Source organism: Stenella coeruleoalba, assembly GCF_951394435.1.
Source record: "Stenella coeruleoalba genome assembly, chromosome: 1".
Lineage (NCBI taxonomy): Eukaryota > Metazoa > Chordata > Mammalia > Artiodactyla > Delphinidae > Stenella > Stenella coeruleoalba.
In genome coordinates this window covers 16,630,361-16,647,124 of record NC_137169.1, presented here as the reverse complement: position 1 = coordinate 16,647,124, position 16,764 = coordinate 16,630,361, and the positions used below count along the sequence as shown (strand labels likewise).

General features: G+C 40.8%; 1 protein-coding gene across 6 annotated transcripts in view; it reads left to right on the top strand.

The window, feature by feature from the left end:
- The window catches only part of USP48 (ubiquitin specific peptidase 48), a gene marked incomplete at its 3' end in the record, with an annotated part of 103,634 nt that overhangs the window by 37,303 nt on the left and 49,567 nt on the right, over positions 1–16,764 (top strand). For 5 of the 6 annotated variants that reach the window (XM_079920853.1, XM_079920851.1, XM_079920850.1 and 2 more), the window contains 5 exons: positions 11,001–11,121; positions 12,315–12,471; positions 15,106–15,233; positions 15,573–15,697; positions 16,184–16,292. In XM_079920853.1, the coding sequence (XP_079776979.1) occupies positions 11,001–11,121; positions 12,315–12,471; positions 15,106–15,233; positions 15,573–15,697; positions 16,184–16,292 (640 nt within the window). Of the gene's footprint in view, positions 1–8,027; positions 10,243–11,000; positions 11,122–12,314; positions 12,472–15,105; positions 15,234–15,572; positions 15,698–16,183; positions 16,293–16,764 lie in introns of those variants that run through there. The other variant, XM_079920852.1, reaches the window with a different exon arrangement.

Sequence of the window (16,764 nt, the reverse complement as noted above, 5' to 3'; positions counted from 1 at the left end):
GAATGTCACGGATGTGAGTTTTAAGCTGCAATTGCAAGGTTTATATCCAAGCAGTTTTTTTCATAAATAGCTTTGAGATATAATGCACACATTATATGATTCACCCATTTAAAATGTACAACCCAGTATTTTTTATTTGTATAGTCACAGGGTTGTTCAGCCCTCAGCACAATCCGACCCCCCTAAAAGAAGCTCTGTACCCGTTAGCCTGGCACTCAATCCTCCCTGTAAACCCCACTCCCCGCCCCCCCAGTTCGAAGTAACTACTGATATACTTTCTGCCTCTAAATTTGCCTATTCATATGGCCATTTCATGTAAATGGAATCATACAGTATGTGGACTTTTATGACTGGCTTCTTTGACACCATAATGTTTTCAAGGATCATCCATGTTGTAGTATTTGTCAGTATTTCATTTCATTAAAAATCGTTTTGTAAAAGTCATGTAAAACGCACAACGAACTTTACCATTTTTTAAAAAAAATATTTATTTTTGGCTGCGTTGGGTCTTCGTTGCTACTCACAGGCTTTCTCTAGTTGTGGCGGGCAGGGGCTGCTCATTGCGGTGGCTTCTCTTGTTGCGGAGCACGGGCTCAAGGCACGCGGGCTTCAGTAGTGTGGTGTGTGGGCTCAGTAGTTGTGACTCGTGGGCTCTAGAGCGCAGGCTCGGTAGTTGTGGCGCACGGGCTTAGTTGCTCTGTGGCATGTGGGATCTTCCCGGACCAGGGCTCGAACCCGTGTCCCCTGCATTGGCAGGAGGATTCTTAACCCCGTGCCACCAGGGAAGTCCCACTATTTTTAAAGTACACAATTACACGGCATTAAGTACCTTTACGATATTGTACAAACATCACCATTGTTTAGTTCCGGAACTTCTTCCATCACCCTAAAGGGAAACTCCATATCCATTAAACTCCAGTCATTTCCCATTTCCCCCTCCCCCACCCCGTGGCAACCACTAATCTTTTTGTCTGTAGATTTCTTTATTCTGGATATTTTATATACGTGGAATCATACAATACGTGGCCTTTTTTTGGTCTGGCGTTCACTTAGCATAATATTTTCAAGGGTCATACATGTTATAGTATGTATCAGTATTTTATTTCTTTTTATGGTTGAATAATATTCCATTGTTGGATATACCACATTTTATCTATTCATCAGTTGATGGATTTAAATTTTCCCCCCCAACTTTATTGAGGAATAATTGACAAATATAACTATATATTTAAAGTGTACAGCATGGTAATTTGATGGACCTTGTGGAATGATTACCAAGATCAGGGCAATTAACACATCCATCATCTCACAGCATAGTTAAGTTGATGGATATTTTGGTTATTTCCGCTTTCTGGCTGTTGTGAATAGTGTTGCTGTGAACATTTGTGTACAAGTTTTTGTTTGAACACCTATTTTCAGTTCTTTGGGATATATACCTAGGAGTGGAATTGCTGGGTCATAGGATCACTATGTTTAACATTTTGAGGAACTGACAAATTGTTTTCCAGAGTGGCTGCACTATTTTACATACTCACAGACAATATATGAAGATTCCATTTTCTTCTCATCCTTACACTGTTTTTGTCTTATAGCCATCCTAGTGGGTGTGAAGTGCTATCTCATTGTGGTTTTGCTTTGCATTTTCCTGATGACTAATAAGGTTGAGCATCTTTTCATGTGCTTATTGGCCATTTGTAGATCTTTGGAGAGAGGTCTTTTCACATCCTTTGCCCATTTTAAAATTGGATTATCTTTATTACTGAGTTCTAAGAGTTCTTTATATATTCTGGATATAAGTCCCATGTATTTGCAAATATTTTCTCATTCTGTGGGTTCTCTTTTCCCTTTTTTTAAAAAATGCTTTTCTTATTTATTTATTTTTTGACTGCGTTGGGTCTTCATTGCTGCAGGGGCTTTTTCTTTTCTTTTTTTTTTTTTTTTGCGTTACGCGGGCCTCTCACTGCTGTGGCCTCTCCCGTCGCGGAGCACAGACTCCGGACGCGCAGGCCCAGCGGCCATGGCCCACGGGCCCAGCAGCTCCGCGGCATGTGGGATGCTCCCGGACCGGGGCACGAACCCGTGTCCCCTGCATTGGCAGGCGGACTCCCAACCACTGCACCACCAGGGAAGCCTGAGGGGCTTTCTTTAGTTGCTGAGAGCAGGGGCTGCTCTTCGTTGCAGTGTTTCTCGTTGTGGTGGTTTCTCGTTGCAGAGCACGGGCACTAGGCACGCGGGCTTCAGTAGTTGTGACACGCAGGCTCAGTAGTTGTGGCGCACAGGCATAGTTGCTCCACGGCACGTGGAGTCTTCCTGCACCAGGGCTTGAACCTGTGTCCCCTGCATGGCCAGGCAGATTCTTAACCACTGCACCACGCCGTGTCCCCTGCATTGGCGGGCAGATTCTTAACCACTACGCCACCAGGGAAGTCCGGTTTTGCCTTCTTTGAGGTTTTGCCTTCTTTGAACCGGCACAGAGCACAAAGAGCCTGGGAATGTTGAGTCAGTCACCAAAGTTTTGGAAAGGGGTTAAAGTTAGGCAATGACCTGCTGTAGCGCCCCCCCCCCCCCCCCCCCGTCAAAGGATGGGGAGCCTTCTGAATTCCTTATTTGTTGACATCTGGTTAGAGACCCGTTTGTGATTATGAAATAAAATGGTAGAGGGACAAGGATGTTCTTAATTAGAGGGGACTAGTTTGGAAGGGAGTTCCTGAACTCAGTTAATGGACCTAACCTAACCAACTGTCATTCTGATAGAGTGGTGACATTTGGAGTTACAGAAACAAGTTGAAGTTTTTGAGGAAAATTCAGACAGTAAATGGTTATTATTGGAACCATTTCAGTAATCATTGGTTAACCTATTCTCTCTCCCCCTCCCTCCCTCTCTTTCCTTCTCCCTTTCTCTCTCTCTCTCTGTGTGCACACACAAATCACTTTTTAGAAATCTGGTGCTGCATTAGGCAAAGCCTTAGTGTAGTCAGGGGTCTTCCCTGGAAGCAGGAGAGTTGGCTTGTTATCCTTCATTGATTTCTACTTGGGCTGTGTGAAATGATGTCCTAAGAGCCAAGAAACTAAAAGGTGTTGAGGGAGAAAAACAAAGCAATAACTCTTTAAATGACCACGCAGAGGGAGTAATATCTCCACCCTCCTCTCCCATTCAAATAATAAAACTTCTTTGTACTGCATAGCATCTATGAAATCATTGACTAAATTTCTGTCCATTGTGCTGGAAAACATACTCCTAAATGACAGATCCTTGGAGATCTGTCAAAACAGAGCTAAAACTACCACTCTTACCTATGGTCAGTGTAGAAGGAACTTTGCACCCCTAGATACTTAGCCTACTGTTTTTTTTTCCCACTTTGCAGTTTTTGATTTGTGAAAAATTGTTTCCTTTCTGTACAGTTTTGGATATCATTGCAGATGTCTCCTTTTCCTTCTTGCCCACACCATCTAATCAGCTCCCAAGTCCTATTCCATTGCATTGATATGCTGGAATTCAGCTTTCTTCCATTGCTTGCATTGCCACTAAATTGGTTTAGACTAGGAAAATTGTTATGTCTTAGGCTTTGTTCAGCCTCGGTCCATCATTTACATTGCTGCGAAAGCGTTTGTTGGCCTAAAATCACAGCGAATAACGTCACAGCTGCTTAACATGTCATACCAAACATTTGGGGAACTTGCCCCCTGCCTACTGCTGTAGCCACTTGGTGTTCTTATATCCATGGCCCTAGAAAAAAAAGTACCTGTTAGAATTCTTCATTTTGTTTTATGCCACAGTGTCAAACATATTCTGTGGACACGTGCCCAGAAGTATTGAAACAAAATATTGGTGCCATTTAACATTTTGAGACATTTTCTCAAGTTTTTCCCAAAGCGTTGTGTTTAACAATGAATGGACAGCGACTCTCACTTTACCATGATTCATGATCAAAACTTTTTTCTTTTGGCCGCACTGCGCGGCCTGTGGAACTTCCCCGACCAGGGATCAAACCTGTGCCCGCTACAGCAGAAGCACAGAGTCTTAACCACTGGACCACCACGGAAGTCCATCACCAAAACTTTTTTTGCTGATTTCATAAGTGAAAACATCTTTCATGGCTGTTTTAAACTCACATTTCTCTGGAGCTGAATGTTTTCCTCTGTTTGTTAACTGGTCTTATAAGAAAGCTTAGAGGAAGAGGGGCAAAGCTGTTTTTAAGAATTCGGAGATCAGGGAGTTCCGTGGAAGTCTGATGGTTAGGACTTTTCACTGCCGTGGCCCTGGGTTCAATCCCTGGTTGGGGAACTGAGATTCTGCAAACGGCATGGCGCGGCCAAAAAAAAAAAAAAATAGGAGATCTGTTAGAGACTGAAATGGATTGTTGGCTCTTGGAGGTAAGTTAATAACAGAAAAAGCTTTATTTCGTTAGTCCATATTTGTTAGGGTTCCTAGATACAGGTGACAGAAACTTTAACATAGTGTAAGGGAAGTGCCTCAGTTAACAAATCTAGGGAGGTGTTTGTTTTAATTCAGGAAAGATGTGGACAAATAAATCATGGCTAGGGCAGGGAAACACTTGAGCCCAGGAGAGAGTCATGAACCTCTTACAGCTGTTTCTCATGCAAATCAGCATGTTGTTTCCTTCTTAATGTTAGGACAGCTAAGCTGTCAGAAGGGTCTGCTACTGAAGAGGGATTGTTATTTTGGGGTTGTTTGTTTTGTCTTTCTCTCAGTTCCCATTTTAAATATCTTGTGAGGCTGGTTTTGGGTGCTAGATGGGAGGTGCATCTCAGCAGCTCTTGCTAGAACCACAAGAATGGAGGAACAGTTTGTTCTCAAAGAAAAATAAAAAAGGCAGGGGGAGCTGAAGAAACTAGGCATGTACAGTAATAGTCAACTGCCACGCAAAACAAAAACCTAGACGTAAGCCGACTGATGCATAAGTAAATGAGATAGGAGTAGTGGGAGAGAGCCAGGGGAGAACCAGGATGGTGCTCTTCATGCTTTGTTTTTGTTTGTGATTCAGTTCTCCCTCTCTGATTCCCCTGTAGGCAGAAGGAAGGGTTTCTGGGAAGAAGACCAGTGGGGAGTGGGTAGAGGGTACCCACTAAGGTTGTAGGAACTTACTATTTCAGAGAAGGTGAATGGCATCACTCTACCTAGATTAAATCGGGGCTACTTGTGACCTTGAAAAAGTTACTTGCTTTTTAAGTCAGCATTAGCAAATTCAGATGCTTTCTAGGGCCAAGTAAGTTGTAAAAATTTGAGTCAACAGGCTAGGGTATTTACACATCAAACATGTAAACATGTGTCCCTGTCTCAGCCTCCTTGGTCTGTCTCTTACACTGATGGAAACAGGTATGCAGAAGTATTTTTCTGCTATGAGAAAATTGGTACAAACAGGATGATAGCTGATACTTGACACCTGTAGCCTACTCCTAATGGGGATAAAAAGGAGCTTGGGGCTTTGGAGACTGATTGGGAGAGGTTTTCTTCTACAGGGGGATTTCATCTAGCCTTCTGTACATGGCATTCTGCTGCACTGCTTAGGTTGGCTTGGAAGTAATGGCTTATAATATAAATTTTTATTTATTTACTTATTTATTTATCTTTGGCTGCATTGGATCTTCGTTGCTGCACACGGGCTTCCTCTAGTTGCTGTGAGTGGGCGTTACGCTTCATTGCGGTGCGCAGGCTTCTCATTGCAGTGGCTTCTCGTTGCAGAGCACAGGCTTTAGGCGTGCGAGCTTCAGTAGTTGTGGCTCGAGGGCTCTAGAGCACAGGCTCAGTAGCTACAGCGCACGGGCTTAGTTGCTCCGCAGCATGTGGGATTTTCCCGGACCAGGGCTCGAACCCGTGTCCCCTGCATTGGCAGGCAGATTCTTAACCACTGCGCCACCAGGGAGTCCCAGTAGAAATGTTTTTGTGATTTATGCTTCTTAAGTAGATTCTCCACTGCTCCAAACAAGAAAATAAATAAACAGACAAAAAAATCCTCCACAACATTGAGCCCATGTACCAAAAGAAGGCTTGGCCTCAATTTGGAAAGCTTTAGTTGGTTAGCCTAAGCTACTTTTAATGCAGTGGCTCGCCACTGACTTTGGTTCTCACCTGGAGTGTGTCCTTAGGCACCCGGAAGCCATAGGTTCTCTGGGGAGGAGGGTGGTGGCTGGTGCTTTAACACAGGTTCATCTCATCTACACGGTGATGGCATTTTAGCTGATGGAACCTTATTCAGTAACACCTCACCATCAGTTAATTTAAGAAAAGCAAAAACAAAAAAACAATGCCAGCGTTCTAGGGCTAAATAATACAAGTTGCTCCCAGCTTCTCACATCTGTTTTTGGAAGTCTTTTTAAAGTTAAAGAAACCTATTGCGTGACATTTTTACTTCATAAGTGTGTATTTTATTTGCTCATTGAGGCCAACTTTGGACCAAGTGTACAAGATGTATTGTGTGTGTGGGAGGGGAGGAGCGTGGACAAGGAGAGCCTCCTTTTGTTCATTTTCTCTATTTTGCTGTTAGAACAGGAGACTAAAATCAGAATGGTTCTAATGGAACTGTAGTTGAGAGAATGATCTGTGCTTTTGACCCACAGGAGAGTGCCTGTCTTCCCAGCCAAAACCTGTGAAGGACTTACCCTTCCCTTGTTTACGAGGAGAAAACAAACTTGGTATACCTTTGAAAAGCATATTGGAAAGAGCAAGTACATACTTACTTAGTTTTAGAGATAACATTTTCACTCTAGTTATTGATGCTAACTTTTCCTGTTCTAAAGACCTTGCAGGGCTTCCCTGGTGGCGCAGTGGTTGAGAGTCCGCCTGCCGATGCAGGGGACACGGGTCTGTGCCCCGGTCCGGGAGGATCCCACATGCCGTGGAGCGGCTGGGCCCGTGAGCCATGGCCGCTGAGCCTGCGCATCGGAGCCTGTGCTCCACAACGGGAGAGGCCACAACAGTGAGAGGCCCGCGTACCGCAAAAAAAAAAATAAAAAAAAATAAAAAAAATAAAATAAATAAAAGAATCTTCCTTATTTATTTACTTATTTTTTAAAAGAATCTGCCTGGTAAGTCCTTGCCCCTATTCCAAGGAAAGATTTTAGGTTGCTTTCCCCTGTCTCTGAATCAGGTTTTTTTGTTTGTTTCTTTATATCTTCTCTTGGTAGAAGAGAAAAATTACTTCTGTGTAAAAGGAGAGATTGCTTTTACTCATTGTAATTCCCTTGTAGTAGTCCTTTACCATTAGAGGTGAGTTATAGGCACAAAAAATAACTCCTTTTAGATCCTCCCCCCTCCCCCCACAGTGGATCAGTTGTACTTTTATTTCCTTAGTAAGTTACTTTCCAACCTGGCTTTGACATAATCCTGAAAAAACTGCTCTTAAGTTGGCCAAACTTGTTTTCATTTTTACTTTTTAAAGCCAAGAAGACAGTGTGTTTAAGTGGAATATTAAGAACAATTATTTACTGATTTCCCGATTATGTAGTACTTCCCAGAGTTCTAAATCTGAAAGATACAAAATGTGATGGGGGAACATAGGAAGCCCTTTATTCTTAGTTTTGCAGCCAGCAGGTAGAGGTAAACCTCCTCAAAGATGGTTGTTCCCAGGTTATAGTGCATCTTGTTATCTAAACAAACAAACAAACAGGTCTGTCATACCCCAAACACACACACTTTTTTTTGGCCACACCACCTGGCATGCGGGATGGGATCTTAGTTCCCTGACCAGGGATCAAACCCGGGCCCCCTGTATTGGGAGCATGGGGTCTTAGCCACTGGACCACCAGGGAAGTCCTCTTCACACCCTTTTTTTTATTTTTAAATTTTTTTTTTTTTTTTTTTTTTATGGTGTGCGGGCCTCTCACTGTTGTGGCCTATCTCGTTGCGGAGCACAGGCTGCAGACGCGCAGGCTCAGCGGCCATGGCTCACGGGCCCAGCCGCTCCGCGGCATGTGGGATCTTCCCAGACCGGGGCACTAACCGTGTCCCCTGCATCGGCAGGCGGACTCTCAACCACTGTGCCACCAGGGAAGCCCTAAAGATTTAATTTTACTTATTTTTGGCTGCATTGAGTCTTTGCCGTGCGCGGGCTTTCTCTAGTTGTGGCGAGCAGGGGCTACTCTTCGTTGCGGTGCATGGGCTTCTCATCTTGGTGGCTTCTCTTGTTGCGGAGCACGGGCTCTAGGCACGTGGGCTTCAGTAGTTGTGGCTTGTGGGCTCAGTAGTTGTGGCTCGCGGGCTGTAGAGTGCAAGCTCAGCAGTCGTGGCGCACGGGCTTAGTTGCTCCGCGGCATGTGGGATCTTCCCTGACCAGGGCTTGAACCCGTGTCCCCTGCCTTGGCAGGTGGATTCTTAACCACTGCACCACCAGAGAAGTCCCCCCTACACCCATTTTTAAACACTGCTTTGTTCCTTGCTTTTTTCAACTAATGATATTGTTACATATCACAACATAATAAAGTTTCTCCTTATCTTTTTTTCCTAATTACAGTAGTTTCCATTGCTTGGCTGTATTATTTAGCAGATTCCTATTGATGGGCATTTATAGTGTTTCCAATCTTTTATTGCTGTCAATAAAGCTTTAGTGGGTAACCTTCTGAAATATTCAGAACATACTGACTTAATAAAGTCCTTCACAGCAAAAGAAAATCTAGGCTTGTATGTTACAGTCAGTTGTGTATCTTAAGTCTCCTTTAATCTGGATAATTACTCAGTCTTTCTTTGTATTTCATCATATGGAGGGTTTTTTTTTAACATCTTTATTGGAGTATAATTGCTTTACAATGGTGTGTTAGTTTCTGCTTTATAACAAAGTGAATCAGCTATACATATACATATATCCCCATCTCTATATGGAGGTTTTTTAAAAGTATAGGACACTTACTTTGCAGAAAGCTCCTCAACTTGGATTTGTCTGGTGTTGGCTTATAATTGGGTTTAGGTTATTCACTTTGGTAGGAAAACCACAGAAGTGATGTTGTGCTCTTAGTGCATCACACCAGGAGGGGCATACAGTTAATTAGACCCATTACTGGCTACTTAAACTTTGATCCTTTGGTTAGGTGGTATCTGCCAGGTTTCTCCACTGAAAGCTATATTTCCTTTTGTAATTAATAAACAACTTGTGCTGAGATACTTTGAGACGATGTAAATACTCCGTTACTCCTCAAACCTTCCTACACTGGCATCCATTGACAATCCTGCATGATTTCGTTATTAATCTGATGGATGCCAGCCAAATGGTGAATTTCTAATTCTGTCCTTTCTTCCACATTGATAGTTGGCTTTCTTCTTTAAGGAGGAGATTTCTCATCCATTCATCCATCCACCCACCTTACTAATGGATTCCTACATTATTGAGCGGGTTGTAATCCGATCATTATTTTGTTGCTCAGATTGTTCCAGATTTGGGTACAACCTCTTCCTTTTAACATGTCCCCCTCATTCTTTGAGTACATCCTTATTTTGGGGGCACAGCAGTATGTCCATGTTTATCTTGCCCAGGCTTCAAATTGGCCATCTCTCCCAGGAGCTCTGGGTTCTTCGCGTGGGGAATATTTAGAAATCAAGATCTGCTTGCTCGGTGTGTTCGTATTACTGCTCTTAGGCCCTCGGCTGACAAAAAAGCTGTCTCGTTTAGGCTGCCCATTAAATCTAAATTTCAGATAGACAACAAATACTTTAAAAAATATAAATATGTCATTGATCTGAAATTCAAATAACTTCTGTCCTGTATTTTATCTGGCAACACTAATCTACCTGTCTGTATATATTAAGACCCTGTGGATTTTGACTTAACACCTGTTATTCCTAATCAATACTGCAGGGTTGGTTTTATTCTTCTTCCCTTATTTGTAACTTTCCTCTCCAAAACTTGATTCCCTTCATCCCCAGTATACACTTGTTAAATTGCAGAATGTACAGAAAGTTTCAGAATTGTTAACCCATGTATCTTTGAAAAGGAAGCTATTAAATAAGGTTGTTGTTTGTTCCTTATGTCTTTAATCTGACACTAATAAAAACTTGCTAATGACCAAGTTCAAGTTACTTGGGTCAGTGCCCCACCCTCTTCCTTTCAGTGTATGTAACTCAATTGAAATATGTTATTGTTTGTGTTGAATTTAGGGTTCCCTCCATCCTTACTGATTTGTGTGTAACATTCACATGGCCCCCAAATTCAACAGTGTATGGAACGGTATATTCAGGAAAATGTCCAACGCTGCTTTTTTTAAAAAAATCTTAATCCTACTCATGTTCTACAGGTAACCAGTTTCACTAGTCTCTGATTTATCCTTTTGGTGTTTTTCTTTATACTGTTATTTTTTCATTGAAGTATTGTTGATTTACAATGTTGTATTAATTACTGTACAGCAAAGTGATTCAGTTATACACATGCATATATACATTTGTGTTTTCCTTTTTGCTCAAATTAGCAGATACATGTGTATTTTATTTCCCCATCTTTCTTAACATAAAAAATGGCATGCTATAGATAACTCTCTTGTACTTTGCTTTTTGCTCATTAATATATCTTAGAAATTACATCAGTTCACAGAGATGGTCATGTGTTTTTCCTGTCACAGTTGTGTGGTACTCCATTGTGTGGATGTACCATATTCCCTATGTTTGGTCATTTGGGTTGTTTCCAGTATTTTGCAGTCACAAACAATGCTGTAATGAATAACCTAGTGTATGTGTTTTTGCACTGTTGGAGGTCCATCTTCAGATGAATTCTTAGAAGTGAAATGGATAGGTCAAAAAGTAGGTGTGTATGTAGATTGGTTAGCAATTGCAAAATTCCCTTCTGTCAGAGTCCTACCAGTTGGCATTCTCATCAGCAGTAGATGAGTTCTGTTTCCCCACAGCCTCGCAAACTGGGTGTGATATTATGCTTTCTCAGTTTTGCTAATCTAATAGATGAGAAATAGAATTTTAAAAATGGTATCATTATAGTTTTAATTTGCATATTTCTTTACCATGGAACTATGGTATTTTTTAATCATACAATATTTTTTCATAGACGAAACTGCAAAGGAAATCCGAATTGCTTGGTTGGGATTGGTGAGCACATTTGGTTAGGAGAAATAGATGAAAATAGTTTTCATAACATTGATGACCCCAACTGTGAGAGGAGAAAAAAGGTAAGCCCTCATTTTTTAAGCGATTTCTATATGGCATTCTTGTGTGTTTTATTTTGTGCCTATGATCAGAAACCATTACTGATTTCAGGTAACCTAAGCAGCTTTAAGATCAGTAGTGGAATTGAAGACTCTAAACCACTTGAATTGGAACAGTTCTTAATGGTATGCTTTAAAACAGGTAGCTGTGTAATCCAGTAAGCCTTTAAATAATAGTTTTAGTTCAGTGCTGATTCTGCGTTTGCTTTAATGTAGCATGTTTTACGTTGAGCTCTTTTTAAGTCTCTTTAAAGGAGGTGGTAAATCCAGGGCACGAGCTCTCAATGATATTACTTTGCTTTCTTGGGCTTGTATTTTTACATATTATACATACAACAGAAGTTTTACCTTTTTTTTTTTTTAACGGTAATACACATTAATACTTTCTAACGATAAAACCTGGCCTTTACAATAGTCACCTGTATAGGTATTTTCTCTCTTAAAAAGAACGATTCTTTGTAAGTTCAGGAATTCTCAGCCTTATCTTTGGAAAAAATTGCAACTAACTCCCTGCATCCTCCCATCTCCCAGATCTATAGGATAAAAAGGAACTTTTCTGGAAGTTTCACTTTGTCATTCTGCTGAATGCTGGGCTCTTAGGAATATAGCAAATGAAAAACCTATGTACATATGTTTAAAATTGATGTTTCCTAGAGCCAACTGTTCTCTTAAGCTTAGATTTAAGTGGCTGGAGAAGGCTAGAGATGCTGTCCTAAGTCTTTCCCCACTCCCATAGTCAACCCAAATGGGGCTTTCATGATAATTATGCCCTAACCTTTCCTGAGAGAGGCTCACAGGGTTTAGTGGTTGAGGCAGTTTAACACATTTTTAATCAAATTAAGAAAAAATACTTCTCAGGCTTCCCTGGTGGCGCAGTGGTTGGGAGTCCGCCTGCCAATGCGGGGAACGCAGGTTCATGCCCCGGTCCGGGAGGATCCCGTGTGCCACGGAGCGGCTGGGCCCGTGGGCCACGGAGCGGCTGGGCCCGTGGGCCATGGCCGCTGAGCCTGCGCGTCCAGAGCCTGTGCTCCGCGATGGGAGAGGCCACAGCAGTGAGAGGCCCGCGTAATGCAAAAAAAAATAATAATAATACTTCTCATAATCTTTTTATTTAAGGGGAAACTGGTTTTATAATTGTAAATTTTGTGTCTTTGTAGAACTCATTTGTGGGGCTCACTAACCTTGGAGCTACTTGTTATGTCAACACATTTCTTCAAGTGTGGTTTCTTAACCTGGAGCTTCGGCAGGCGCTCTACTTATGTCCAAGCACCTGTAGTGACTACATGATGGGAGATGGTATCCAAGAAGAGAAAGGTGAGTGGGGATGGGTATGGGGAGGGCTTACTGCTGAGCTTTTTGCTAGCTAGACCACTTTGAACCAACCATATAGAGGAAACTTCAACTACAGTTTCCCTCTGTAAGACACTGTGATTGCAGTCCATTAAATTCTAGTGATTGAGAGAAATTAGTAAAGCAGACAATGTTACTCTTTTGCCTAGTTTGAGAGACTTAATAAATACTTCAGTGTACGCACAGCCTTTTGTCTTGATTCCCAAATAGGCTGATTTACAAAATACCCTCTAAAATTAAGATTAAATTAACCAACCTTGGCAAAGCAAGCTACTAATATGCGACTACACTCATTGCAAATTTAGAAATCAGTTTCAAACTGTTCTAGTGGAATTATTTAGTTTTTTTATGCATAATATGTGGATTATTATTCCTAATTGATATTTCTATTTAGAGATTATTCTCTTTGAGATGGAACTTCCATGGAATGACCAGGTTTTTCTTCTCAAAGCTGGGGGATAGAGGGAAGTGAGTATAAGATTACACAGGTCTAGGAGCTCCAGGTTGGGAACCTTTGACTCTTGTTCTCATTTGTAAATCCTGTGCTGTCTTTTATGTGATCTGACTTGGGCACATAGCTCATCATGTCTTTGGCTCTGAGAGAGAAAAGATAGGGTTCCTAAGTCCCACGTCTTCCTTCTTGCTGCTCTTTAGACAATTGTAATACTTTTGGTCCTTGTTAACAGTTCAAAACAGTGCTTAAAAATTCTTACGTTTGTTTCCCCAAAGCTTTATTCCTATAGTTCTGAATATTTAAATCTAGATTAATAGTATAGAAGATATTGATATTTAAAGAATTAGTGTATGTAAAGGATGAGTAATGGAAAATGGATCATTTTCAGTTTTAGCATTGTTTTTGCTGAAGTATAAATTTACCAATGAGAAGATAGCTAAATAACAAGTGGAAACTAAATGTCTATTTTGTAAAATGATGCACCATGGCCACCCTTGGTTATTGTGGTTTTAATATGTATCTTCAAGAGATGTGGGTTTTTTTGTTTTTTTAATTTCTAAACACTTAGATCTTACTATTTCACCAAAGCCCTTAACCTTGTTCTCGGATAAGAGTGTGCATTTCTGGTGCTATTAGCAGACACAGTGCAGTGTAGTGAGAAGGGTTTGTGTTGGAAATGATGGGACTTGAGTTCTAGTCCCAGCTCCACTACTCCTTTATTTTACAGGTAGGAAAACCAGCAGAGGATAAGTTATTTAAGATCTCATGTAGCATCTAATCTGTAAATAAGAAAGTTGGAGTAGCTACAAACTTACTTGAAGGGCTTTTAACATCCTGTAAAGCCCCTGCACCCCAGGAAGTAAGATTTTTATCTTTATTTTACAAAATGAACTATTGACTTCCTTTTCACAATTGGTGAGTCGCAATTGGTAGTAAAGAGGTAAACCATTCAGACCAGTCAGGAGACAAACTACACAGTGATTTGAACTGACAAAAAATTATTAATAGGAAATTAGAGTAATAGGGGAATTGGTTAGTAAGAATTGAAAAGGACTTGAAAAAACACAGATATAGCAGATAGGGGAGCAGCCACTACCCCAAGGGCTGAAAAAGAATACAAAAGGAGGAGTCCCACACCCCCGCTGACCAGGCCTGAGATCCAGACCTCATTGGAGAAAGCATTGCCTTCCTGAGCTCACTGGATGGCCAAGAAGGTGCTGAGATGCCTCAGTGGGTTTCCTAGCTGGAAACTGTCCTCAGGGAGGTACTGGGCCTTGGAATCTCTTGCAGAGAGTGTCCAGGAGGTCATTCACAGGGTGGTCATTCAGGAGGAAATGCCTCACAAGAGGCATCCCACTGAAGCTACCAGAGGAGGTGCCGGGAGAAGCTGCTGGCCACTGCTGGCTGAGGGAGCCCACAGAGCCTGGTGAGACACGGAGTGGAACCCTGGAGCGCCCTCTACTGACAAGACTCAACATTACACTAGCTGGCAAAGGAGGAATCTTTGCAGAGCTCATCTCTGTTAGCACAGAGCAAGCAAAGAAGGGTGGATTTGGAGCTGAGAGGCAGTTAGTTAATCGATAACTGGCACAGAAGAGAATACACAAATCTTTTAGGGCTCTTGAGATTCATGCTTCCTATTTTCATACCTTCTCCGAACTCACTAGAACTTGAAACTAAATTTTAAGATTTTTAACAGTAAATTGTTATATTGTTCATTCAAGTTTGAATCAGTGTGCTTGAGATTGCTGTCATTTGCTCTGTTTGTGGCAAGTTCACATTAATGAGATTATATTAAAGTATTTGGCCATTTAATGCAAATAGTAAATATAGTGTATGGTTTTTATTACTGGAATGGATGTTTCGGTGTGATTTGACACTCTAGAAGCCATAGTCATGATTGCTATTGTTGTTGTAACATATGTATAGCCTCTTGCCTTTAGGGGATGCATATAGACAGTCATGGCTGCCTCATGACTTCCAAAAGATGTGATTACTGATTTCTTTTAAAGTTTTAAAACTATAATAAAACATTATTATAGTTTGGATATAAGGGTGTTTAATTATAATTATGTTCTCATGTGAAGAGGAGTACATTTTTTAAAAAGTAGCAGTTTTTAAAAGAACAAACATTTCTTTAATAGATTATGAGCCTCAAACAATTTGTGAGCATCTCCAGTACTTATTTGCCTTGTTGCAAAACAGTAATAGGCGATACATTGATCCATCGGGATTTGTTAAAGCTTTGGGCTTGGACACAGGGCAGCAGCAGGTAAGAACCTTTTATTTTTTTAAATATAAAAAGCATTCCTTACAATCTTTATAGAAAGAAATGAAGAAATTTTTAAAAATTAATTTTTTTCTATTTTATTTACTGTTCAGTATATTATACATTTTCCTTGATCTCATTTCTGAAAATCCATATGTGGGCACAAACTGATTCAGCATAGCTCTAGTCCTTGTTCCAAAATGCTAAGTTCAAAGTACAAAAGTACAAAATGCTAAGTTCAAAGTTTCTGGATTATTTTACTTATTACTATTTGTAACAGAAATTGAAAAGCAAGGTATGATTTTTTTTTTTTCTTTTTATTAACCCAAACCTGTATTGTAGGATGCCCAAGAATTTTCAAAGCTCTTTATGTCTCTTTTGGAAGATACTTTGTCTAAACAAAAGAATCCCGATGTGAGGAATATTGTGCAACAGCAGTTCTGTGGGGAATATGCTTATGTAACTGTGTAAGTGTGTTTCCACTTTTTCATCATGCATTTTATTCTAAGGCGGTTGCTTCTGTGTCTTCTAGTTCAGTTCCAGGTTATGGATTTAGTGGCCTATCATGAGACCTGAAGTATTTATAGTAATACGTTTCCATGGGAACATGTAAACAACTGACTAGATAATTGCAGTTGAACGCATCCAGGTGTTGGGAACTGTGGTTGAGCTCTTGCTGTTTATTTCATGGCTGTGGTCTGGGCTGAAAGCATGAGATTGGAGCCTGCTGGAGTACTAAAAGTAAAACAACTCTTAAACTTTTTCCTAAGCATAAAGTGCATGGCCTCATCAATCACTTTGTTTTTATTTTTTTGAATATACATAGTGTAGATAATTTCAATGACAGAATTAAGGTAATAAATGCTTCTTTGTGTATTTCCAGGATGTAGTACAGTAGAACGTTATTGCTTTTCCCACTCTGATCTTAATTTTATCACTCTGCTTTATTATAGGTGCAATCAGTGTGGCAGAGAATCTAAGCTTTTATCAAAGTTTTATGAACTGGAGTTAAATATCCAAGGCCACAAACAGTTAACAGATTGTATCTCAGAATTTTTGAAGGTATTCAGATTTTGGCGTATATGTTGTTTCTGTTCATTAACACTATTCTGAATGTCTTTGATTTTATGAATAAATTCATCATTTCAACTTTTTCTACATACGAGTGTCTCTGTTTATGTAATGATGTAGAAGAGACTTTGTAAATTATAAAATATTAAAGTAGGCTGCATTTAAAATAATTTTTGGGGCTTCCCTGGTGGTGCAGTGGTTGAGAGTCTGCCTGCCGATGCAGGGGACATGGATTCATGCCCCGGTCCGGGAAGATCCCACATGCCACGGAGCAGCTGGGCCCGTGAGCCATGGCTGCTGGGCCTGCGTGTCCGGAGCCTGTGGTCCGCAACGGGAGAGGCCACAGCAGTGAGAGGCCCATATACCGCAAAAAAAATAATAATAATTTTTGACTGTTTCAGTTTATTTTATATGTAGAGTTATGTATGTGCAAAAACTTGTGTGATTGGGGTGTAACAGAGTA